Here is a 24,869-nt window from a genome sequence, read left to right as displayed (position 1 = left end):
GGGAGAACTGGAAGTCCTGGCACAGTCAAGGAATTATGATGTGATTGGAATAACAGAGACTTGGTGGGATAACTCACATGACTGGAGTACTGTCATGGATGGATATAAACTGCTCAGGAAGGACAGGCAGGGCAGTAAAGGTGGGGGAATTGCACTGTATGTAAGAGAGCAGTATGACTGCTCAGAGCTCCAGTATGGAACTGCAGAAAAACCTGAAAATCTCTGGATTAAGTTTAGAAGTGTGAGCAACAAGGGTGATGTCGTGGTGGGAGTCTGCTATAGACCACCGGACCAGGGGGATGAAGTGGACGAGGCTTTCTTCTGGCAACTAATGGAAGTTACTAGATCGCAGGCCCTGGTTCTCATGGGAGACTTCAATCACCCTGATATCTGCTGGGAGAGCAATACAGCGGTGCACAGACAATCCAGGAAGTTTTTGGAAAGTGTAGGGGACAATTTCCTGGTGCAAGTGCTGGAGGAACCATCTAGGGGCAGAGCTCTTCTTGACCTGCTGCTCACAAACCGAGAAGAATTAGTAGGGGAAGCAAAAGTGGATGGGAACCTGGGAGGCAGTGACCATTAGATGGTCGAGTTCAGGATCCTGACACAGGGAAGAAAGGAGAGCAGAAGAATACGGACCCTGGACTTCAGAAAAGCAGACTTTGACTCCCTCAGGGAACCGATGGGCAGGATCCCCTGGGAGAATAACATGAGGGGGAAAGGAGTCCAGGAGAGCTGGCTGTATTTTAAAGAATCCTTATTGAGGTTACAGGGACAAACCATCCCGATGCGTAGAAAGAATAGTAAATATGGCAGGCGACCAGCTTGGCTTAACAGTGAAATCCTTGCTGATCTTGAACACAAAAAAGAAGCTTACAAGAAGCGGAAGATTGGACAAATGACCAGGGAAGAGTATAAAAATATTGCTCTGGCTTGCAGGAGTGAAATCAGGAAGGCCAAATCACACTTGGAGTTGCAGCTAGCAAGACATGTTAAGAGTAACCAGAAGGGTTTCTTCAGGTATGTTAGCAACAAGAAGAAAGTCAAGGAAAGTGTGGGCCCCTTACTGAATGAGGGAGGCAACCTAGTGACAGAGGATGTGGAAAAAGCTAATGTACTCAATGCTTTTTTTGCCTCTGTCTTCACGAACAAGGTCAGCTCCCAGACTACTGCACTGGGCAGTACAGTATGGGGCAGAGGTGACCAGCCCTCTGTGGAGAAAAGAAGTGGTTTGGGACTATTTAGAAAAGCTGGACGAGCACAAGTCCATGGGCCGGATGCGCTGCATCCGAGAGTGCTAAAGGAGTTGCAGAGCCATTGTCCATTATCTTTGAAAACTTATGGCGATCGGGGGAGGTCCCGGATGACTGGAAAAAGGCTAATGTAGTGCCAATCTTTAAAAAAGGGAAGGAAGAAGATCTGGGGAACTACAGGCCAGTCAGCCTCACCTCAGTCCCTGGAAAAATTTTGGAGCAGGTCCTCAAGGAATCAATTCTGAAGCACTTAGAGGAGAGGAAAGTGATCAGGAACAGTCAGCATGGATTCACCAAGGGCAAGTCATGCCTGACTAATCTAATTGCCTTCTATGACGAGATAACTGGCTCTGTGGATGAGGGGAAAGCGGTGGACGTGTTGTTCCTTGACTTTAGCAAAGCTTTTGACACGGTCTCCCACAGTATTCTTGCCAGCAAGTTAAAGAAGTATGGGCTGGATGAATGGACTATAAGGTGGATGGAAAGTTGGCTAGATTGTCGGGCTCAACGGGTAGTGATCAATGGTTCCATGTCTAGTTGGCAGCCGGTATCAAGTGGAGTGCCCCAAGGGTCGGTCCTCGGGCCGGTTTTGTTCAATATCTTCATAAATGGTCTGGAGGATGGTGTGGATTGCACCCTCAGCAAGTTTGCAGATGACACTAAACTGGGAGGAGAGGTAGATACGTTGAAGGGTAGGGATAGGATACAGAGGGCCCTAGACAAATTGGAGGATTGGGCCAAAAGAAATCTGATGAGGTTCAACAAGGACAAGTGCAGAGTCCTGCACTTAGGACGGAAGAATCCCATGCACCGCTACAGACTAGGGACTGAATGGCTCGGCAGCAGTTCTGCAGAAAAGGACCTAAGGGTTACAGTGGAGGAGAAGCTGGATATGAGTCAGCAGTGTGCCCTTGTTGCCAAGAAGGCCAATGGCATTTTGGGATGTATACGTAGGGGCATTGCCAGCAGATCGAGGGATGTGATCGTTCCCCTCTATTCGACATTGGTGAGGCCTCATCTGGAGTACTGTGTCCAGTTTTGGGCCCCACACTACAAGAAGGATGTGGAAAAATTGGAAAACGTCCAGCGGAGGGCAACAAAAATGATTAGGGGACTGGAACACATGACTTATGAGGAGAGGCTGAGGGAACTGGGATTGTTTAGTCTGCGGAAGAGAAGAATGAGGGGGGATTTGATAACTGCTTTTAACTACCTGAAGGGGGGTTCCAAAGAGGATGGATCTAGACTGTTCTCAGTGGTAGCTGATGACAGAACAAGGAGTAATGGTCTCAAGTTGCAGTGGGGGAGGTTTAGGTTGGATATTAGGAAAAACTTTTTCACTAGGAGGGTGGTGAAACACTGGAATGCGTTACCTAGGGAGGTGGTGGAATCTCCTTCCTTAGATATTTTTAAGGTCAGGCTTGACAAAGCCCTGGCTGGGATGATTTAGTTGGGGATTGGTCCTGCTTTGAGCAGGGGGTTGGACTAGATGACCTCCTGAGGTCCCTTCCAACCCTGATATTCTATGATTGATGTCTGATTTGTGTCCAGTTATTCTTTTATGTAGAGACTGTCCGGTTTGGTCAATGTAGATGGCAGAAGGACATTGCTGGCACATGATGGCATATATCACATTAGTAGATGTGCAGGTGAATGAGCCCCTGATGATGTGGCTGATGTGGTTAGGATCTATGATGGTGTCACTTGAGTATATATGCGGGCAGAGTTGGCAACGGGGTTTGTTGCAGGGATTGGTTCCTGGGTTAGTGTTTCTGTTGTGTGTAGTTGCTGGTGAGTATTTGCTTCATATTGGGGGGCTGTCTGTAAGCAAGGACTGGCCTGTCTCCCAAGATCTGTGAGAGTGATGGGTCGTCCTTCAGGATAGGTTGTGGATCCTTGATGATGTGCTGGAGAGGCTTTAGCTGGGGGCCGTAGGTGATGGCCAGTAGTGCTTGGTTACTTTCCTTGTTGGGCCTGTCCTATAGTAGGTGACTTCTGGGTACCCGTCTGGCTCTGTCAACCTGTTTCTTCACTTCCCCTGGTGGGTATTGTAGTTTTAAAATAGAGATTCTGTAGGTGTTTGTCTCTGTCTGAGGGATTGGAGCAAATGTGGTTGTATCTTAGGGCTTGGCTGTAGACAATGGATCGTGTGATGTGTCCTCGATGAAAGCTGGAGGCCTGCAGGTAAGTATAGCAGTAAGTAGGTTTCTGGTATAGGGTGGTGTTTATGTGACCATTTGCACGGTAGTGTCCAGGAAATTGATCTCTTGTGTGGACTGGTCCAGGCTGAGTTTGATGTTGGGGTGGAAATTGTTTAAGTCCCAGTGGAATCCTTCAAAGGCCTCCTTCCCATGGGTCCAGATGATGAAGATGTCATCAATGTAGCGTAAGTAGAGAAGGGGCACTTGGGGACGAGAACTGAGGAAGTGTTGTTCTAAGTCAGCCATAAAAATGTTTGCATACTGTGGGGCCATGAGGGTACCCATTGCAGTGCTGCTGACTTGAAGGTATAAATCGTCCCCAAATCTGAAATGGTTGTGGGTGAGGACAAAGTCACAAAGCTCAGCCACCAGGTTTGCAGTGACATTATTGGGGATACTGTTCCTGACGGCTTGTAGTCCATCTTTGTGTGGAGTGTTGGTGTAGAGAGCTTCTACATCCATAGTGGCTAGGATGGTGTTTTCTGGAAGGTCACCAATGGATTGTAGTTTCCTCAGGAAGTCAGTGGTATCTCAAGGATAGCTGGGAGTGCTGGTAGCGTAGGGCCTGAGGAGAGAGTCCACATAGCCAGACGACCCTGCTGTTAGGGTGCCAATGCCTGAGATGATGGGGCGTCCAGGATTCCCAGTTTAATGGATCTTGGGTAGCAGATAGAATACCCCTGGTCGGCGCTCTAGGGGTGTGTCTGTGTAGATTTGTTCCTGTGCTTCTTCAGGGAGTTTCTTGAGCAGACGGTGTAGTTTCCTTTGGTACTCCTCAGTGTGATCGGAGGATAGTGGCCTGTAGAATGTGGTGTCAGAGAGTTGCCTATCAGCCTCCCATTCGTAATCTGATCTATTCATGATGACTACAGCACCTCCTTTGTCAGCCTCCTTGATTATAATGTGTTCTCACCTTCTCATCAACTGTTGGGAGTGGACCACATCCGCCCTGATTGAATTGACCTTGTTAGCACTGGTCCTCCGCATAGTCATGTAACACACCCATCTCTGCATGTGTATATATATCTGCCCACTGAAGTTTCCACTTCATGCATCTGGGAAGTGGGCTCCAGCCCACAAAAGCTTATGCACAAATAAATTTGTTAGTCTTTAAGGTGCCACAGGACTCCTCGTTGTTTCCATTGCTATGTGTTGATTCCAGCCCAGGGACTCTGAGTGGCTCTACATCTCAGATATCTGGCCTGTTCAGCCTAGTCCCAGCGAGAGAAGCAATTCTTTCCCCCAAAGCAGTAGCTATACCAAGGGGATTTGTAGAGAGTCCTACTGATAGTTCATACAAATATTTCAGTAAACTTCCCCATCTGTCACACCTTCATGGAGAAAATACAGGGTACTAAGGTTCTCTTTAATATAGGGTAGAAAGGCATAACAAGAACCAATGGCTGGAAGATAAAACTGGACAAATTCAAATTAGAAATAAGGCACAGAATTGTAACACTGAGGGTGATTAATCATTGGAACAAACTACCCAGGGAAGTGGTGAATTGTCCATCTCTTGCTGTCTTCAGATCAAGGGTTGGTGACTTTCTGGAAGATGCTTTAGTCAAACACAAGTTTGGGCTGAGTAGAGGGATAAATGGGTGAGAGTGTTTGGCTCATGGAACAGATCAGACTAGATGAGCTAATGGTCCCCTCTGACCTTAGTCTATGAATATTGGGAAGTGTGCTAATGTAAACGTAACTGATCCATGGACCAGAGCAATGAATGTCAGACAAGCTTGGCACTGTCACTGCATCCCACTCACTCACTGTCTGGTTTGTTATTTCTCCTGTTCCTCAGACCAAGCTACGATGACGGGGAAGGTTCCCTCGTTCTCTCCCGGCTCCACAGTGAGCTCTGCTCTGCCTGGCTACATCGCTTTCTGCCTCACTCTACAGGTTCACAGGCTGGTGTCAGGTAGGAGCTCCGGCCTCCTCGCTGGGAGGCTGCTGTTGGTATTGCTGGTCACCAGCGTCCATCTCACATCACTGATGTCTCTTACAAACCACGTCTGCTCAGCCTGCCCACAACCAGCAACATGGAGAAAACACAGGGCACAGCTGGGTCCCCAGTAACTAAGGTTACTATCTATACACCATCATGTCAGGCCTTGATGCTACATCCATCCTACTGCTCTGGCTGATTTCTGGCAGCTTCAAAAACACAGAACACAGTGAGCACCACTGCAGGGCTCACAAACTACTTAAAAAGACACTTCCAATTCCTAGAGACTGCACTGCCAGACCGTATATGTCACAAATCAGACTCTTCAGCCAGGAAGGAGTCCTGAATCCTAGACTCTCCAGTTTGGAAGTAACAACCCACATGTCATACATGTTGCACTAGGTACATCTGACTGGGGCTCAGAGCTAGACCTCGTCTCACAGTGAGGATGTGAGGATATTTGCTGGCTTTTTCATCCTGTGCCTTCCGTGAACCCCTTATAGTGACCCACTCCATCCCCGGGGCTGCCTCCACAGCTACTTGGGCATTTCAGTTCCCTCCTACTGGGGTTTCCATCCTGCTAATTTAACCGGCTCTCTCTGAATGCTCAGTCTCTGCACCGAGACACCCCACCCTCCCACATCCTGTGCAATTCCACAGTGACCGGCTCTCTGTTTCCTTCACTTTTTTATCTGCCTCCCTCTCCCCTCCATTATCTGGCCTCTGACTTTACCTTTGAAGCCATCGCCTGTGTAGTGATGATCTGTTTTCATCTCTTTACACCTTGCCGCCCTTTACACCACCCCTCCTGCAGATGAGGAGGCCCCTGTGTTGGAGCAGCACGAAAAGGCCTGGGGTGTATCAGAGACCCAGGCCCCCAGCACCATTATCCCCAGGGCGCCAATGAGACGCGTTGAGCCCCATTCAGAGATAATAGGGACAGTGTCTAGCACACACGTGAACTCTGCGTGGCAGATATTGCAGCCACACGTGACTTTTGGGGACTGTCGAATTCACTTTATGAATGTTCTGTGTATTTTTGTGCCCCTTTTATCCATGGCCTCTATCCATGTTATATGTACCTGTGTGGGCTGGGGATTGTAATCTACGTCATGGGGGAGGGTTACCCAACCTCCTTCAGGAGCTACGAACCCTGGGGGGCAATTACTTGTGGGACAGGGAGCAGCTCCAGAGAAATAGCACCCCTAGGGAGAGTTGCATAAACTGGGTTAGACAAGGCAGGGCTGGCCTTAGGGGTGGGCGAGCTGGGTGACCACCCAAGGCGTCTGGAGCAGGGGTGTCCTGTCTCTGCTCCCCCCGTTGCTCCGCCTCCATCTGCAGCCGCTGCTGCTTCTGGTTGGAGGTGCCCCTGGCCGAGCTGCTCCTGGGGGCCTCGTGTCTGCTGTGCAGAGTGGGGTGGGGGTAGGGCTGATGTTGGAGTGTCCCCACCCCCCTGACCTTGTAACCAGTCTCCACTGAGCTGGGGCAGGGGGACAAGAGTCTGTGCTGCTGCCGCTGGGTCACAAGTGGGAGCTGCTGGCCGCTGCTGCTGCCTAAACAAGCCTTCAGCCTAATGAGTGCTGTGCTTAAAGAGACAGTGCGCTGTCACTCACACTCCCACCCACACACTCTGTCTTTCAAACTCCCCAACACACACAAACTCTCCCCTCAACACACACTTGTACTACTGTTGTTGTTGTTAATTCTTGGTACTTCCTATCGAAATGCACAATGCACATATATTCCCTGTAATTTTATTCTTTTAAAGTTCCTTAAGGATAACAGTGCTGTTATTATTATTATTTTTTGACTGGTCTGTGCATTTCATAATCTTATTTCTCTCTTATGCTTAAATTTAAGTCTTTGAGTAGTGAGTTCTAAAATGCCCAACCTGTCCTGGCTGGAATAATTCTCATTAGTACTTTTATTACCATATTGTGCTTTGCCATTCATTATTGAAAGTGGTACAATCAAATAATGGTATCCTTCTAGAATGTAAATTTAGCTTGTACTCACCTTAGCAGTGCCAGTTTAACAACAACAACAAATGATAAACACATAACTTTAGCCATTGTGCAGAAGGTCACTTATTTTCAAATGGCATTTTTAGTTATATCTGTAAAATAACTTAAAAGTCATATGAAAATAAATGCACATCCAAGTGTGATAATAATAGTAAGGATGGAGTCAAATGTTAGTGAGTCACGTACATGATTGTGATAGGTAAACATGAATGCCAAAGTAATTAGAAAAATAAATTCCCATTGGAAATAAAAGAGAAAAAAAACTTTTTAAAAATTAAGTAAATACTTTTTTAGTGGAGTGAAAAACAATTGACTAGAATAGAGTAGATAATGGCAGTGACAGAGATTAGGTCTGTTAGCGAAAGTAAGCAGATTTTATTTATTTTTATTTATCTCTACTAACGATAGAATACAAAGTATCACACTTGTGTTTCTTATATCTGTGTTAAAACTCCAAAATTGATCCCTCAAGGATTGGGAATATCTTGCTGTTTTATCTCCTGATTGTTCTAAATTTACATATAAACTTAAAATGTGGCTTCAATTGGGGTTTGTATATATTTTTTCTTTCTTTTTATATGTAACCTTTCTGCTAGGTGGAATTGGCAGCAATCAGGGCCGGGTTCAATATCTAGGGGTTCCTCTTCAACAACCCAGAACTGGCTCGAGCCCCCACTCAGTAACCTGGGCAAATTACACACCACCCCGGGCATCTCTGAGAGACAACACTTCCCCACTCACAAGCACAGAAGCTGAGTGTAGAAAAGAAACTTAATGAAAGGAGGGGGGAAGTCAGCCAACATTAATTAGGGAAAATGCCACAAGCAGCATTCATAATCATAAAACTGTGAGCAGGACACTCACCCCAGAGTGTGTGAGGCAGTGTCTTCTGCCTCATGTTCTTGAGTTCCACAACCAAAAGTTCCTTTTCTATGCCCTTCTCTGCTCCCCCACCCCACTCTACTCCACTCCACTCACAGTGGTTGTCCTTGGTCAGTGAGGACCCAGGGATCAGAGGTGCATCTGTGTGGGTTCACCTCCCACGCGGGGAAGAAGGCACCTAGCTTGATCTACCCTCTGAGCACCTGCTCTGGCTAATTACCCCACCAGCCCCTGTTCCTTTTGCCAATCACCTTCTACCACACGTGTCTGCTGTGACCTCAGCCAGTCAGTCTCTTAAGGTTCTATCTAAGTCTTAATGACTGTCAGCTCTGAGGTTAGGCAGTAGATGCTGTCTTACTAGAACTGATTATCAGCTCTATTTAAACACTAAATAACAAAAGGCTTCTAATAGAACCTATTTAGCACTATCTTTGAATGGTGGGGAGAAATAAGTTAAAGCAAACATAGGGCCCTTAAGGAGCATTACACCTCCTAGTTAAAACACCTATCCCCACTCCCTTTCTGCTTGTGCTGGAAGGTCTGGCATTCCAGCCCCTGGCTTAGCGAGGTCCTTTCAACTCAGGGTGACCCCTCATTTAGGACAAGTTAAGCACAGTTCTGCTCCCTTCTACTCAGACAATAAAGACAACAACATCGATAACAGCATTTCACTACCCCTGCATTCAGTACTAAAGTGATTTGTAACCCAACACCAGCCACAGTTGATCACTTGGAGATACACAGCTCCTGTCTGCTAGATATTTACACAGAGTAGGTGTGTTCATGTAAATACAGTTTGCTCTTGAAGTCTCTCCCCCTCTCAGGTAGCTGTCAGGGGAGAGTTCATTCAGACTCTGCTTACATCTAGGAATTAGACACAGTGCTCCTGTCTGCTAATTACTAAGTTATCTAAAAAAACAAACCCTAGAGTTTTCACGTACCTAAGTAGTCCCTGGAATCACAGTTAAAGTTGCCCCCACTCCTCAAAATCAGAAACGGCACCCTGGTGAGCCAGGAATGGCCCAAAGGGCTATGGGCTCTGGCAAAATGCAGTCCCTGTGTGATAGTGTAAAGCCTGCCTTGAGCTGCAGGCCGAGTGCCAGGCACCACGAGTCACAGCAGCAGTAAGGGTAGCATTATACCATATATCACGCCACCTTTACTTCTGCACTGCTGCTGGCGGCGGTGTTGCCTTCAGAGCTGGGTGCCTGACCAGCAGCCACCACTATCAGACCACCCAGCCAGTGCTTAATTTGTGCCGGGATTGAGCTCGAGTAGCTCTGTCAGTATAAATTAGGCAGTGGGGCAAGGAGATGATGGGGAAGTAGGAAGACTGTGGGTGCCAAGGGTGATGGGGGGAGGCACCAAAATACAAGTTTGCCCAGGGTACCATTTTCCGTAAGGCCAGCCCTGAGACTGGGTCCAGAAGCCCAAGAGAACAAAGATTTTTGGTTTAAAAGCTGGATTTGAACTGACCAGAGACCGAAGATCTTGGGCTCCAAAGTGACATGACCTGTTAACCAAGGGGCAACCTTTACAGAAAGGTTTGAAAGACTTTGAACCCTACCAGTGAGTCCCATGTGCCAGATGAGAATCCTTTGGGACAAGTGTAACATGTGTTCAGACCTTTGATGGGTTTATGGTAACTTTTCTCTGTCAGGCTTTACTCCTTAAATGTTCTCTGCTTTGGAAGAGCTATTGGGTTGCTGGTAACTGCTGGCACATGCTGTTCATAGCCCTGAGAGAGAAAGCAAAGCACAGATGCTGGTCTTTGATCAGGCCTGCTGGGAAAACAACAGTGAATTGAGGGGCCTGAAACCCCAGTGTGGAGGGAGAGGGCCGTGGGTCCCTGTTCAGAGACAGGTGACGGCTGGAAGCCCGAGACCTAAGGAGACATGCCTTGAGCAGACCACAGAGAGAGTCAGAGGTGCAGTTACCCCAAGCCTGTGACTCTCTGAACTCACAGACATGCTGAGAGCACTGCATGGAGACATGGTGTTCACTTCTTACCCAGGGTGCTCTCTTACTGTGAGTCTTACTGCTGAGGTAATGCCACCCCCAGCCCCTCGCCGATTTAATTTCCATTTTCCTTTGTACATTTCACAGCACAGTTCAGAGTGATTGGACCTGAACATCCAGTCATTGCCTCCCTAGGTGGGGAGGCCATCCTGTCCTGCCACCTCTCCCCCAGGATGAGTGCTGAGAACATGGAGGTGAGATGGTTCCGATCCCAGTACTCTGCAGTTGTGCACCTGTACCGTGGTGGGCGGGATCAGTACGGAGAGCAGATGCTGGAATATGGAGGGAGAACTGAGCTCTTGAAAGACGACATCACCAATGGGAGAGTTTCCCTGAGAATACACGATATCCGACCCTCTGATGATGGGCAGTACAGTTGTTATTTTGAGTCCAGTGTCTCTTACGAAGAAGCTTTATTGGAACTGCAGGTGGCAGGTAAGTAATTTCTTCTGATACTTTGACGTCTTCAACAGGGTAATAAGTGGAGTCTGAGGGTTCATTGTGAGATGATGGTTGACTTTTCTCGTTATAGTGGGGCAGTAGCTCTGCTCTGGTTAAGGTTTGTTCTAGTTCACTCTTTAACAGCTGCTTTTTTCCTCATGGCTCTAAAATTCACACTCATACTCAGATTGTCTTGAACATTTCTGTGGCTCATTGGAGTCTGGGGTAGGGTTAGTGGCCTAAATTTGAGGTCATTAGAGCAATGGTTCTCAACCAGGGATACATGTACCCCTGGGGGTACGCAGAGATCTCCCAGGGGGTACATGAACTCATCTAGATATTTGCCTAGTTTTACAACAGGCTACATAAAAGGCACCAGTGAAGTCAGTACGAACTAAAATTTCATACAGACATTGACTTGTTTATACTGCTCTATACACTACACACTGAAATGTAAGTTCAATATTTATATACCAATTGATTTATTTTATAATTATGTGGTAAAAATGAGAAGTCAGCAATTCTTCAGGAATAGTGTGGCTGTGACACTTTTGTATTGTTATGTCTGATTTTGTAAGCAAGTAGTTTTTAAGGGAGGTAAAACTTTGGGGGTATGCAAGACAAATCAGACTCCTGAAAGGTTAAGAGCCACTGCACTTCTCCTGACCCAGCCTACAGACCTCAGCAGTGCAATGAGACACATACGTGATCCCTCTCGTCATATTACAGTGACCTGAGTGACAACTTTGCCAGCCTGCTCTAACTAACCCCTCCCCCAGCGACTCCGAACACGGGGAAGGCAGTGGGAGTGCAGGCAGATAGATGCTGGAATCCAAATCCGAGAAATACAACACAAACAATGGCACCTTCCTCATGCCTGTTTATTATGGTACCACCCTCACTGAACCACTCCCCGCGCCTATTGCCAGCCCCAGGAGACGGAGTTAAGGTTGCAGGGCTGGGGCGGTGTGTGCCGTTACTTGGTATCTCTTGGGTTTCAGGAATGTAAGTTTAGCCGCTCCCTGTATTTGGAAAGGCACAAGGCCCTGCTGGGAAACTGTAATTCTGCATTGGGAAGTACTTTGTGGGAATTAATATGTAACTAGAGAGCCCTCATGGCCAAGATGGAGCTTGCTCTGCAGAGCGGCTCTAGCCAAGAACAGGTGCACACTGGAGCACAGCGGGGTAACTCCCTTCCACCCCCGGGATACCTGTTCTGACCCCTGGTGTAAATGCACACACCCCGGAATAGATCAGTGAGTATAGGAAAGGGAAATATTTATTTACAGAGGGATGAAGGTAGAAAAACAACAGGGGGGAAATATGGGCGTGCTGGTAAAGCAGGTTACAGTCAACCCAAGGACCCATGGGCCTAGTGGTACCACAATAAAAAATGGGAGACACCAAGCACAGTGTCACAGGGCAGACACCAAACACTGCGTCTACACTCAGAGTTCAGGAGTCCTGGGCTGAGTTCCCGTGCAGCAGTGAGTCTTGGGTGCTCCTGGTCGTCTTTGACACCAATGAATTTTCCACAGCAAACCCCTCCAGTGCCCTCTTTTGCTGCTCTCTGCAAAGCCCCACAGAGCGACAACCTCTCCACTTAGCTAGCTAACAGCCTCCAACCTTAATCCCAATGCAAAGTCACAAGCCCCAGTACAGCTCTGGGTGACAGCAAAACTGGGTCTGGCTCTGGTTTGCTCTTCTCAGGTGATTCTTCCCTGGCACAGTGCTCTTCCTGGCTCCCATCCTGGGGTGTCCCCAACCAGCCACTTTGTCTCTCCTGGGCTTTGGGCAGGTTCTCGGCTGCTTCACTAGGCAAGGGCCCGCTCACTGTAGGCCTCTTGTCCGGAGGTACAGACACACACGCCCTCTTGCGCTCCCTTTCTCCACTCTCCTCCTCCTGGAACACCCAGCACTTCCTCTGCCCAAGGGGGTCACAAATGTTTGTAAAATTATCTTTGTAACTAAGTGAAAGTAGTGGAAGACTTTAGCTTCCCTGCCCATCAGTTAAGCAGTGCACAGCTCCTTCCAGTGGTTCTTCTGATCCAATCCTTTGTCTCTGCTGAGAGGCACTGTCTGTGTTCGTAAAAGGGAGAGCCAATCTCTTGTTCCTGCTCAGGAAACTGCAGGATTGTGTAGCAGCTCCCCACAATTGGTAGGCAATATGAAGCATGTGCACATAAGCTAGAACACCCCTAAATGAGAGACACGATTGCCGGATGGATAGCACAGTGCACTGAGAGTCAAGGGACAGGGGTTCTATTCCTGCCTTTGCTACTGAGCTGTGCATGGACTTGGGCAAGTCTCTGTGCCTCTGTTTCTTCTCTCACCCTTTGTCCATCTTGCCTGTTTAGACTGTAAACTCTTTGGGCCACAGACTGTCTCCTGTGGTGTGTGTGCAGTGCCCAACACATTGGGGCCTCTAATCGCTGCTGTATGACAGACAATCATAGCCAATAATTCCCATACACTTGTAATTTATGTATCTCATCATTTTAATTTTAATGCACTGACAAAGTTACATTCTACTTAAAACCCTTCCAGCCACTCACTGCCGTCCACAGCACAATAACGGTCAATTGTGGGTAACCTGAGCTGTCAGTCATGGCCATGACTGGATATTACTTTATAACCACGAGATCATTCCCTTTTGTAATGTACATGTAATCCACCAAACTTTGGTTACACAAGCACCCACTATAATTCCATTTTACTGCAGGAACAGTGAGGGGGTTCGGTCTGGTTGGACAGCAGAGCTTCCACTGGGGCATAACAACACATGAGATTAAATATGCACATTTGGACAGTCATGGATGCTCGTAGCCTGAATTTCTTCCAGACTGGAGCAAGACACCACAATGGAGTAAAGCTGCTCAAACGAAAACAATCGTTAGGTTCATAAGAGGACAAGCTGAGGGTTAACTGAGACTCCTCATAAATCTAGACGCAATCTTATCATTATATCCAAACACTTTGGAAACAACAACAATGAAATTAGCATCAAACGTACAGATTTCTTCACTACCAAATGGTTCACAGGCCCCAAATCCTATGCATTTAAAACATACATTACTGATGTGGCATTAATATCACCACACTGCCATGAGCTGAACAAGCAGCAAACACCCAGTTCTTCCAATAGGCTGATATCCTTGTCGTTGCGATTATGTTCTTGCTGCAATTAGTAAAACAGGCCTGTGACTATCAGCGCTCAGGGTGGAGATCTGGTATGGCTGACTCCCTCTGGGTCTGGTGAAACTAATGTAAGATTTTGGCAACTTTTGTTCTTTATACAGTAAAAGCTGTTTTATCTGGCACTTTACCAACCAGAAAGCTCTATAAACCGGCATTTCTGATCATCATTGAAATTCCAGTTTATAAGCCACTTGGCGTGGGGCTAGCAGGGGGGTTGGAGCACAGAAGGGGTTGTGGAGTGCAGGCTCTGGGAGGGAGTTTGGGTACGGGAGGGGGTGCAGGGCTGGGGGTTGGGGTGTAGGGCTGGGGCACAGGCTCTGGGAGGGAGTTTGGGTGTGGGAGGGGGCTCAGGGCAGGGGGTTGTGGGGCAGGAGGGGATGCAGGGTGCCAGATTTGGTGGACACCCTCGAGTGGCTCTCCGCAAGCAGTGACCTGTCCCAGCTGCTGCTAGGCAGAGGGGTGGCCCAGAGGATCTGCATGCTTCCTCCGCCCACAGGCGCCGCCCCCGCAGCTCCCATTGGCTGCGGTTCCCTCAGTGAGGGGTGGGGGCAGCACTCTGAGCCGCCTGCCATGCCTCCGTCTAGCAGCAGCCAGGACAGGTCACCACTTGCGGGGAGCCGCCTGAGGTGAGCACCCCAGGATCCTGCCCCCCTTTCTGCTCCCCAATCTCCTGCCCCAAACCCTCTCCTGCACCCAAACTCTCTCCCTTAGTTAACTGGCATTTTTCACTTACCGGTACCCCCCATTGCCCCAACATGCCGGATAAAACAGCTTTTACTGTATTTGGGAGTGGAATTAGCCCCCACCCCTGGAGAAGCCCTACATAGCATGCTTCAAGGATGCATAAACTTTTTCCTTTGTTTACCTGCGAGTCCCCATCTAGCTGGAATCAGTGGGCTGTTTAAAAGGAACAGCAACAGAAGCATGGGGGGTTACATAGAATTTTCACATCAGGCCTTTTAACCTCAGTTCTTGTCTGTGGCTCTTGGGCATTTCCCATGAGTCTGTCAGACCAAAGCCTTGTGAGTCACACCCCTTCTGGGAGAGGACTCCGTAGCCTGTGCTCTTCTGGTCAAGAATCCCATGTGGGGAAGGCTCCAGACACTTGTAGCTTCTCTGTCTTTCTTTATAGGTCGTTTTCCTTTCTAGGCTGGTCTGTGGGAAATTTCCAAACAGCCTAAGGGCATCTCTGCACACACACACACTGACCCCACATTAATGAAATCTGTTTGAATTCACACTTTTGATTAAGGTATAAGACTCTTGTTTCAATTAAGATAATTTTATTTCAGTTTAGCTCATCAATAATAAACCCCCTAAGTGTGATCTGGTGTGAGAGGTGTTACCTTAACCCTACATTTCCTTGTTGAGTGTTTGTGTTTCTGTTTTGCTGGGTGTATTTCCTGGCTTTCGGTTGTATCAGTTTTCTGCTGTTCACTTCTTTATTCTGGAAGGCTACAAGGCACTGCCAAGCAACCCAAACTCCCCTATAACAGGGTTTTTTTATTTGTGAATTAATTTAATGTTTGTCTACACATACATGTGCACTGGTTTTGATGAACTAGTGCAAAGCTCTGTGTGGACACTCCTAAAAGAGTTTGGAAATGGCTTATATTGATTTAGCTTGAGTCAATTCCTTCTTGATTTAAGAGTGTCCACACAGGGATTTGCACTTGATTAACTGAACCAGTTTAACTAAACTGGAACAAATTTGTGCATAGAACAGCCCTGACATTAATATTAATTCTACTGTCTATCAAATATGAATCTGACCAGATTAACTGACCAGCCACACTCATGGACTCACAATTTATTATTAGTTTAACAGGAAATGGCTTTTGATAACAGTGTAATAAAGTTTTTGGCTCATTACTGGGCACTGTAGGATTATCACAAGTTCATTTACTTCTTCTGTAGGTTTGGGTTCTGATCCTGACATCTCAGTGGAGGGACATCAGGATGGAGGGATCCGGGTGGTGTGTCGATCATCCAGATGGTACCCAGAACCTGAGGCTCAGTGGAGAGATCTCCAGGGTCAGATCTTACCATCAGCCTCTAAAAAAATAACCCCAGAGGCTGATGACTTGTTTCAAACAGAGATTGCCATTGTTATATCAGAAGAGTCCAACCAGAAACTGTCCTGCTGTGTCAGGAACCTTCGACTCTACCAGGAGAGAGAATCAGCGATTTCCATAGCAGGTCAGTGCCCGCCCGTGCTGCACATGGATAGACTGAGATGCTGCAGACATGAGCGGAGAGAATTTATCATTGTCTCCTATGTATTGGCCTGGACCTTCAAGGTGCTGAGCATGTCTTGTAAAGTCCTGAGCAACCTTTGTTCTCTTTGGATATGTTTACACTGAAATTAGACACCTGCTGGTGGCCTGTCCCAGCTGGCTCAGGCTGAGGGGCTCGGACTAAGGGGCTGTTAAATAGCAGTGTAGAGATTCAGGCTCAGGCTGGAGTCCAGGCTCTAGGACCCTGTGAGGGTCCCAGAGCTCAGGCTTCAGCCTAAGCCCATCTACACTGCCATTAAACAGCCCCTTAGCCTGAGCCAAGCACACCTGAGTTAGTTGGCATGGGCCAGCTGCAGGTGCCTAATTGCAATATAGACATAAACTTTGACTCCAGTAGGAGCTGAGGGTGTTTAGCACCTTGCAGGCTGGGACACCATTGGCCACATTTTCATAATAGCTCAGTACCCAGCTGTGATGGGTGGGACCCCCTTGGGATGCCACCTGATGTGTTGGGATGCCACTGAGTCAGTCTATTCTGCCAGCCTGCGTCCCCTTTACCTGGTCTTGCTGCGCCTGGCTCACAAGCCTCTTCCAGCCAAGCACACAGGAAGGGCCACGTCCTGCTGCAGAACGATACAGACACTGAGATCAGTTCTGGGAAGACTCAGCTTAAGGGACTTGCCACAGCCCCAGGTATTCACCTCCCTTGGAGTGCAAACCCAAACTTATATGAAATTAGCCCCTTCCGTCAATGTGGAGGAAGGTATGCACAACTCCCCCCCCACCGCAACAGTTAGAAATTATATAAACTAGATTATATTATAAACAAGAAATATGTTTACTAACTACAAAAGATGGATTTTAACAGGTAAAGAGGTAGCAAACAGAACAAAGCAGATTACTAAGAAAATAAAACAAATCACAGCCTTTCAAATGATACCTTACTTGCATAAAGTACATCTCAGTTATGTCATATCTATATCATAAGCATATTTTCATAAAGAATATGGAGTGTAACATCACACCAGCAATCATCATTCTTCTCAGTAGGGGTGGGGGAGGGAATTCTCCTTTGTTCTTGTGGTGTGGTGAAGACTGTGTTGGAATTGCAAGTTGTCACTTTAAGAGAGGGGTGTTTGCCAGGTGCTGTTTGCAGAACAGAGGACTCTGTAAAAAAAGCAGAATCAGAGCTTGTCTACAGGAACAGTTAGTTTGTGGCAAGCTGGGGTGTAAAGCTGGCACACACCAACTGTCCGTGTGGCCCCTGCTATATGCACTCACAATTCCATAGTGTACTTTGATCTGCCCTGCTTTGAATTGGGAACAGATCTACGTACACCAGGGAACTTTCAATGCACAGCAGCAGGGTGCACACAGCCAGTTAGTGCGCAGCAAGCTAGTGCAAGGTGGATTTACACCCCAGCCTGCCATGCACTACCTGTTCCTATAGACAAGCCAACGTAAAGCAAGGTGCCTACTGCTTTAGGGAGCAGCCTCCCCTCTGCGGTTTGGGTTCTTGTGAGTTATGGTTCTGGATTCTAAGAAGTAAAGTCCTGTTTGTGACATCCCCTAGGGTACAGTCTGGACTGTTGAACTGCTGTGTCCCTTTAACTCTCCAGCCCAAGGTGCCTGTTACACGGCTTTGCTAGTGAAAAGCAGCCTCTCTGGGCTCTGCTCACACACAGCCATTAGCATGTAAAGTCATTCCCAGCAAAGTTACGTGAATGCTTTCCCAGCCACTTATGAACTACATAACATACAGGGTGACACTCACAAATTCCCCACCCTTGTACCTGGAAATGTGCATCCTGTAGTGTCCAGCACACTACTGAATTATCTTTTATAGTCGGTCATTTCATCAACGGAAATGATTCTGCTGGGTGTTTGTTAACCTGAGTAGAGATTTCCCAAACAAACACAATGGTTTAGGTAAAACAATAAAATAAGTTTACTAACTAGAGAATGGTAGTTTTTAAGTGATAATAAGTGATAAGGCATAAAGGTCAGAATTGGTTACAAAAGAAATAAAAAATAAAACCAAAAACTAATTCCTCAACTTGACCAAGCTAAGTAAGATTTGAAAGCAGAAAGGTTTCTCACACCCAAAAACTTACTGAAGTCCATACTAACTGGAAAGCCTTCCAGCTAGGACCAACTTCTCTCTCCCCCACCCCCCATCCCCAGTTCAATGATGCTCCTACTGACTTTCAAGCAATCTTATTGCTGAGAGTAGAGATGTGGGAGGAGGGGTAATGTGAAGATCACTGTCTATTATTTTATACCCTCCTCCTCTCTTCGAGGATTACTCCCCACTTGGGTGTAGACAAAACAGTCCCCTATGTATGTGAGATTCAAAGAGTCTATCAGGAGAACTGTAAATTTCTTGTTGACACCAGCCGTGTATGTAATATTTGAGATGTCATTGGGGATGATATGCAAATCCTTTGTTTACAGTCCCCCTGATGGCAAATGGTTGCCTCAGCAGTTAATAGCTTTCTAACACCCGTTGCCAGTTCTTTGTTGTTTCTCAGGAGCTAGTCTGTGGACATTCCCCAGAATTACAATATATTTCACTAACAAACATAATAAAATCTCATAGCTCTACATACAATGTTAACATACACGTTTTAACAGAACAATGATGTTCATTAAATTATGAATTTTCAAATGATACCTCACAAGGCATACTTTGTACAAAATATATCATAACCATATAACCGTGGTGAACTTGGGGGTTCAGGGTGTTATATGGGGCACAGTGTGCCACCGTGTTATATAAAGTGCGGTGCGATGAGTTGTGCCCGCTGCCTTAGGGACTCCATTCTGGGGTTCTTGTGGGTTAAGGTTCTGGATTCTAAGGGATACAGTCGTGTTACACTGCAACCTTCCAGCCAGAGTATTTATGTTTGTATCTAACCTCTCTGTGCGTACTGTGACGATCGCAGTTCTCAGTGTGGGGAGGGAGGGAATTCTCCTTTCTTCTCACTGAGAGCTGCTGGGTGCTGAGTATTTATGAAAATCTGGCCAATTAAGTTATTTTTCCTGACTAGCACAAGAGAGCCCTGGATATGGTCTGAGCATTGCTACTTAGATGACATCTGAAAATACCACATTAGTATAAAAGCTGCACTCTGGGCCCCGTCCTGCAATTCAGACTCTGGCAAAACTCTAATGATTTTAAATGAGAGTTTTGCACAAGTCATAACTAACGATCAGGTCGTAACTTGTTCTTAATTGCTCAGAAGGCAGTAATCACAGAGCTCCACAGCCAGCATCGGACATGAATGTACATTGTGGTTTTTTATTTCATGGTCACACAATGGGACGGATCCTACCTTCCCTGCATAACCAGGTTGATGAGAGTTTTGGCAGTGCTAACAATAAAGGATCAGGCCCAAAACATGCAGAAACAAACTTTTAGCTAAAAGCATCTTGATTTTTAGAAAAAAGGTTCATAGTTTTCTGTATTATTATCTACCAAATAACTTTGTTAACACAGAATGAGTAGTTCATCACTATAATAATAACGATGTTGCATATGTTAATCACTATTCATCTGAGATCTCATAGTGCTGCACTGCTGATAAGCCTATGGTATGCCCCATATCACATGACTATTGTGTTCACAGTATACCAACAGAGAGTTAGAAATAAAACAAATACTCTTCCTGGAAGGTTGCAATGTAACGCTGCTTTATTCCCCCAAATCCGGAACTCTAACACACAACAGCCAAATACAGAGAGAGACAAAGCAGGCTGCTCCCTGAGGCAGAGAGGCAGAACACAGCCCACCTTGCTCTAGGCTGGCTCTTTGCAGAATGACTGCAGAGGACCCAGATGCCCGCCCCCAGCAGAGCCCCCTAGCCTGCAAGCAGCATCAGAAAACCCCTCAGGATTCAGAGTGTCAATTTGTGATTTCTACACAGTTTTCAATACACCACACTAATCACATAGCAAGGACCCTCTTGTCAGCATCGCCCCAGGGCCCAGGCAACAGGAATCTGGAGGAATTTTTACTCTGACTCTCCAGGCTCAAGTTTTGTTTGTATTCGAATCCTGCATTAACATATTTTGGGCCAGACTCTCTGGTGTCGCTGAGCCCCTCTGAGCACAGGGGAGTTGCAGGTGTCAGGGAGCTAGTCACAACTCTCTGATTCTGAGGGCCAGTCTGCACTGGCTGCAGCTTGGGGGATCAGCTGGAGCAGCCTAGGGACTGCCTGAATGCCAGTGGGGGATAGGTGTAACATAGCAGAGCTCCACCCTACACCCTCCCTACCTCCAACATGCCCCCGCCCATTAATTAACCATGTTCAGTAACCAGGCTAAAGGTTGGACTTTCATTGACTTAATAATAAAGCACAGAGGAGCCACATCTCCCTGTGTATTTCCCTGTGAGAGTCTTTTAACTAGTCACAGTGTCACCACTGTCGCAGTGTCCTGCCTTCATTCTGCGCGTGTTTGCTCTGAAGTCAATGGCACCTTCTCTTGCAGAGCTGTTTTTCCCGAGGGTCAATCCCTGGATGGTGGCTCTGGGGGTGATCCTGGCTCTCCTCGCTATTCTCATTGTCCTGGCCAGTTACTGCTTATGGACGCAACACAGAGAGAAAGGTGAAGTAACAAGAGGGAGGAATTTGGGGTGGGGAGAGAGATAAAAATGAAAAACAAAAGTAAAGATACAGGGATTAAAGGGGTTTTGATTCCATGTTCAGAAGAGTTTCAGGCAATGGGCGGTGGGAGAAGGGTGAATGATGACTTCTTATTTAAACTGAGAAGGCTCAAATAGCTTCACCCCTTCAAAGCTCACTAAATGTGACTCTGAACTATTCCACGGGGATCAGCACCGCTTACATTGAAACACCCGTGTGGGGCTCAGTGAGCTGGGCTTGGAGCACCCACATATGTAACTTGGCAAGGAAAAACTAACAGAAAGTAGGAGGAGAGAGGGGACTTTTTTCAATTCCAGTTCTGCCCCCCCAAGTCTGTGCATGCCCCTTTCTCCCCATCTAGGTGAGTGGGAGCTGCGAATGGGAAAGTAATGGAGAGGTTAGCGATTACCTTATCTACACTGAGGCTACGTCTACACTAGAAACTTCAAAGAGCTCCCGCAGCAGCTCTTTGAAGTGTGAGTGTGGTCCTCCACGAGCGCCGGGTGAGAGCTCTCCCAGTGCTCCTGGTAATCCACCTCCATGAGGGGAATAGCTACACTAGCGCTTTAAAGTGCTCAAACTTGCTGCACTCAGGGGGGTGATTTTTCACACCCCTGAGCCAGCAACTTAGAGTGATATAAAATGTAAGTGTAGACAAGTCCTAAGGCTTTGTCTACACTTAGCAGCACTTTAACATGACAGTGTGGTCACGCGCCAGCACTGGGAGAAAGCTCTCCCAGCACTGAGGGAAAACCACCTCCATGAGGGGCATAGCTCCCAGTGCTGGGAGCCTGTCTACATTGGCAAGTTACTGTGCTGAAAAACTTGCTGCACTCGTGGGGGGGATTTTTCACACCCCTGAGTGAGAAAGTTTCAGCGCAGTAACTTGCCAGTGTAGACAAGTAAATTAACTCAGCTGGAGGCTGGGTCTACACTGCACACTTATGTCTCTATAATTACATCCTCACCTGTGAGCAACTCAGTGATACTGACCTAGCTCTCGGGGAGGTGGAGTACCTACCCCAATGGGAGAGGCTCTTCTTTCGGCATAGGTAGCGTTTCCAGTAAGCACTCCAGCAGTGCATCTGCACTGGTGCAGCTGCAGTGCTGTAGACAAGCCCTGAGATCCTGCTACCGGGGCAGGGCAATAAACTCTCTATTATAGTACAAGTGCTCAGCTGTAGGTTTTCCTCTGATCACAAGGGGCAGAAATTGGCCGTCAGTGATCTGGACATTTCTAGCAATGCTGGGGTTTTCAAAGCTGCCTAAGGGATCTGAATACTCAATTTGTGTTTACATTAATGGGCACCAAGTGTGCAACCCCCAAAGGCAGCTGTGAAAGTCCCAGCCAGGGTTTTCTCACCTGAAGTGCTGTGTGGGAATTTACAAGTATCTGAAGAATTGGGAAGGGGAAATGTCTGTTACAACGATTTCCCAGTGGGGACAGAAGCAGGTAATTCAGAGAAGCAGAAAGGAGCTGTGCTTTCTACTTGTGAAAGCTGGAACTGGGTGTTGTACCTTTAGAACGGTCACCTGTAAGCCTTCTGCCTGTTGGAACTGGCAGCAACAAGGGCCGGGTACAATATCTAGGGGTTTCTCTTCATCAGTGCAACACAAAACCAGCTTGAGCCTCCAGCCAGTAACCTGGGACAATTACACATGACCCCCTTGGTGCCTCTGAGAGGCAATACTTCTCCTCTCGCAAGCACAAAGTCTCAGTGTAGAAAGAAACTTTTAAAAAAAGAAGGGAAATAACCCGACATTAATTTGGGGAAACACTGCAAACAGGGTTCATAAACATAAACTATGAGTCAAAGACCCACCACCAAGTAAGTTGGGCAGTGTCCTTTCCCCTCAACCAAATGTCCCTTTAATGCGCCCGTCCCTTCTCCACACCCCACTCACAGTTGTTGTTCTGGGTCAGTGCAGACCCAGAGTCCAGAGATGCATCTGCAGAGTTCACCTCCCACCCAGGCACATTACTAGCTCTGCTGCCCAGGCACTTGCTTGCCATTCCTCTTCACCAGCCACCAGGCTGGCCAATCACTGTGCTTCTCTACCAGCTACACTGCAAGACAGTTGGCACTCTGCTTCTCTTCCCCAACCACCCTATCACAACATCTCCCCACCAGCCATCCTGCTGGCCAATTGATACACCAATCCAGCAGGATGCCTTCAGGTCCTCCCCATTTAGTACAGCTCTCACAATTTCAGCTGTTAGAGTGTAGGAACCCCACTGTGCATGCACAGAAGGCAATCTCTTACATCAGAGACACTGTACCAAAGCAAATCTAACACTTAGACCTAAATATCAGTGATTTAAGCTCTAGGACATATAACAAAACTCTCAATTGAATCCAAATTAACTCTGCTATAGAACAGTAGAAAAAAAGGATCAAATAAGTAGCTGACTGGCTAAGTAGTCTCACTAGGTTTTGGAGCCCAAGTCCCCTGCCTAGTGAGAGTCTTTTCGTTGAGGGTGAGTCCCTCAAGCAGACAATGCCAAGTACAGTTCTGCTGCCCTGGATTCACACACCAAGGATAAAACCATTTATTACCCCTGTCCCAATAACAACGAGACTGGGGATCCCACACCAGTCAAAAGTGATCATTTGGGCAAGCAATCCCATCATGCTGAGCACCTAGGCAGGGTGGGTGTGCCCATGCAAAGGAGATCAGCTCCTGATGGCCTCTTCCCCAGCTCACCACTAGATGTCAGGGGAGAGCTCATTCAGGCTAAGTGTACACTGAAAACCTCAAAGTGCAGCCGTGGCAGCGCTGCCGTGGAAGTCCTTTGATCTGACAGTGTGGTCACCCACGAGTGCTTGAGAGAGCGCTCTCCCAGTGCTCTATGTCATCCACCTCCTCGTGGAGAATAGCTCCCAGCGCTCGGAGCCTGTCTTCATTGGCGCTTTACAGAGCTCAAACTTGCTGCGCTCGGAGTGGGGTGTGTTTTTTCACACTCCTGAGCCAGCAAGTCACTGCGCTGTAACTTGCCATTGTAGACAGGCTCTCAGACTCTGCTCACACACCTTGTCACCACCAGGTGTGAATTGGTTTAATTTGTGGTTTTAACAGCTACATTATGTGGGCTGAGTCCAGGTTAGGTGGCATGGTTTACTGGGATTTCAGGAGGTCAAGGAAGGAAAAGAGGGAAAACGTCCCCTTTCCCTGAGCGTGGCTCCTTGTGGTTGGAGTAGCGAGGCCTAGTAGCTGGAGATCTGGGACATGCCCTTGCTCTCAGGGCAGAGCGGCCCTGTGGCCAGAATCTATGGGGTTGCCCTTGCCCTTAAGGCAGTGAGGCCCCATGGACAGAGTCAATATGGCTGCCCCTGTCCTTAGGGCAGCGAGGCCTAGCAGCCAGAGTCAATCAATCCGGGGCTGTAGCACCCAGTTGCTCTAGCCTCCAGCAGCAGTGCCTGATAGTCACCATCTCAGGCAGTAGCACCCAGTATCCCTTGGGTGGCCGTTGCACCCAGTGGTAGGTGTGGGAAGGGGTAGGGGGACCCGGGTGCACCCTACTCCCCTGGGTTCCAATCCAGGACCCTGTGAAACCAGTAGCCCTGGGTTCAGGTTCCTGTTCCAACCTCAACAAATGCTGTTCCTGGGCAGCTTCCCACCCATGATTCCACCTCTGGCATTTCTTTCACTGGCAGTGGCTGTCTGTCTTCCTCTGTCTCCGTGGTCAACCGAGGTCCTGCCAGAGACTCAGCGTCTTCAGCCTCCACAGTCTGCGGCTCTAGCAGTTTCCTGGCAGGAGCTCAGAGCATGCGTACGCTCTCTTTCTCTGTCAGCCCAGACTGGGCCGAACTGCTCCCATGTATATCCAGCGTCCAGTTGGAGCGTGTCCAGGAGGGGCAAGGAAGCATGGCCTCTTGCACCCATAGGCCATGTACAACCCTTATTGGGCCAGTGCAGGGTTGATACGCCCCATCACACAGGGATTCACTCATTTTCAGTCATATGTAAAATTTGTCTGTGTGTCCAGAGAGAGCTATGTTGGGCTAATTTCCAAGCACTAAA

At 47.6% G+C, this 24,869-nt stretch overlaps 2 protein-coding genes across 4 annotated transcripts in view; one reads left to right on the top strand and one right to left on the bottom strand.

The window, feature by feature from the left end:
• Window positions 1–24,869, bottom strand: part of LOC102945825 (zinc finger protein 436) — a 1,196,575-nt gene that overhangs the window by 106,539 nt on the left and 1,065,167 nt on the right. The window lies entirely within an intron of this gene.
• Window positions 1–24,869, top strand: part of LOC102941303 (butyrophilin subfamily 1 member A1) — a 66,121-nt gene that overhangs the window by 1,907 nt on the left and 39,345 nt on the right. For both annotated transcript variants that reach the window (XM_043528772.1, XM_037913558.2), the window contains exons 2-5: window positions 5,256–5,372; window positions 10,412–10,759; window positions 15,881–16,162; window positions 20,692–20,808. In XM_043528772.1, the coding sequence (XP_043384707.1) occupies window positions 5,267–5,372; window positions 10,412–10,759; window positions 15,881–16,162; window positions 20,692–20,808 (853 nt within the window). In that variant the 5' untranslated portion in view covers window positions 5,256–5,266. The remainder of the gene's footprint in view (window positions 1–5,255; window positions 5,373–10,411; window positions 10,760–15,880; window positions 16,163–20,691; window positions 20,809–24,869) is intronic.

Source organism: Chelonia mydas, chromosome 14 (assembly GCF_015237465.2).
Source record: "Chelonia mydas isolate rCheMyd1 chromosome 14, rCheMyd1.pri.v2, whole genome shotgun sequence".
Taxonomy (NCBI): Eukaryota; Metazoa; Chordata; order Testudines; family Cheloniidae; genus Chelonia; species Chelonia mydas.
The sequence above is the reverse complement of the archived record's forward strand: the minus strand, read 5'-3'. Positions and strand labels throughout refer to the sequence as shown.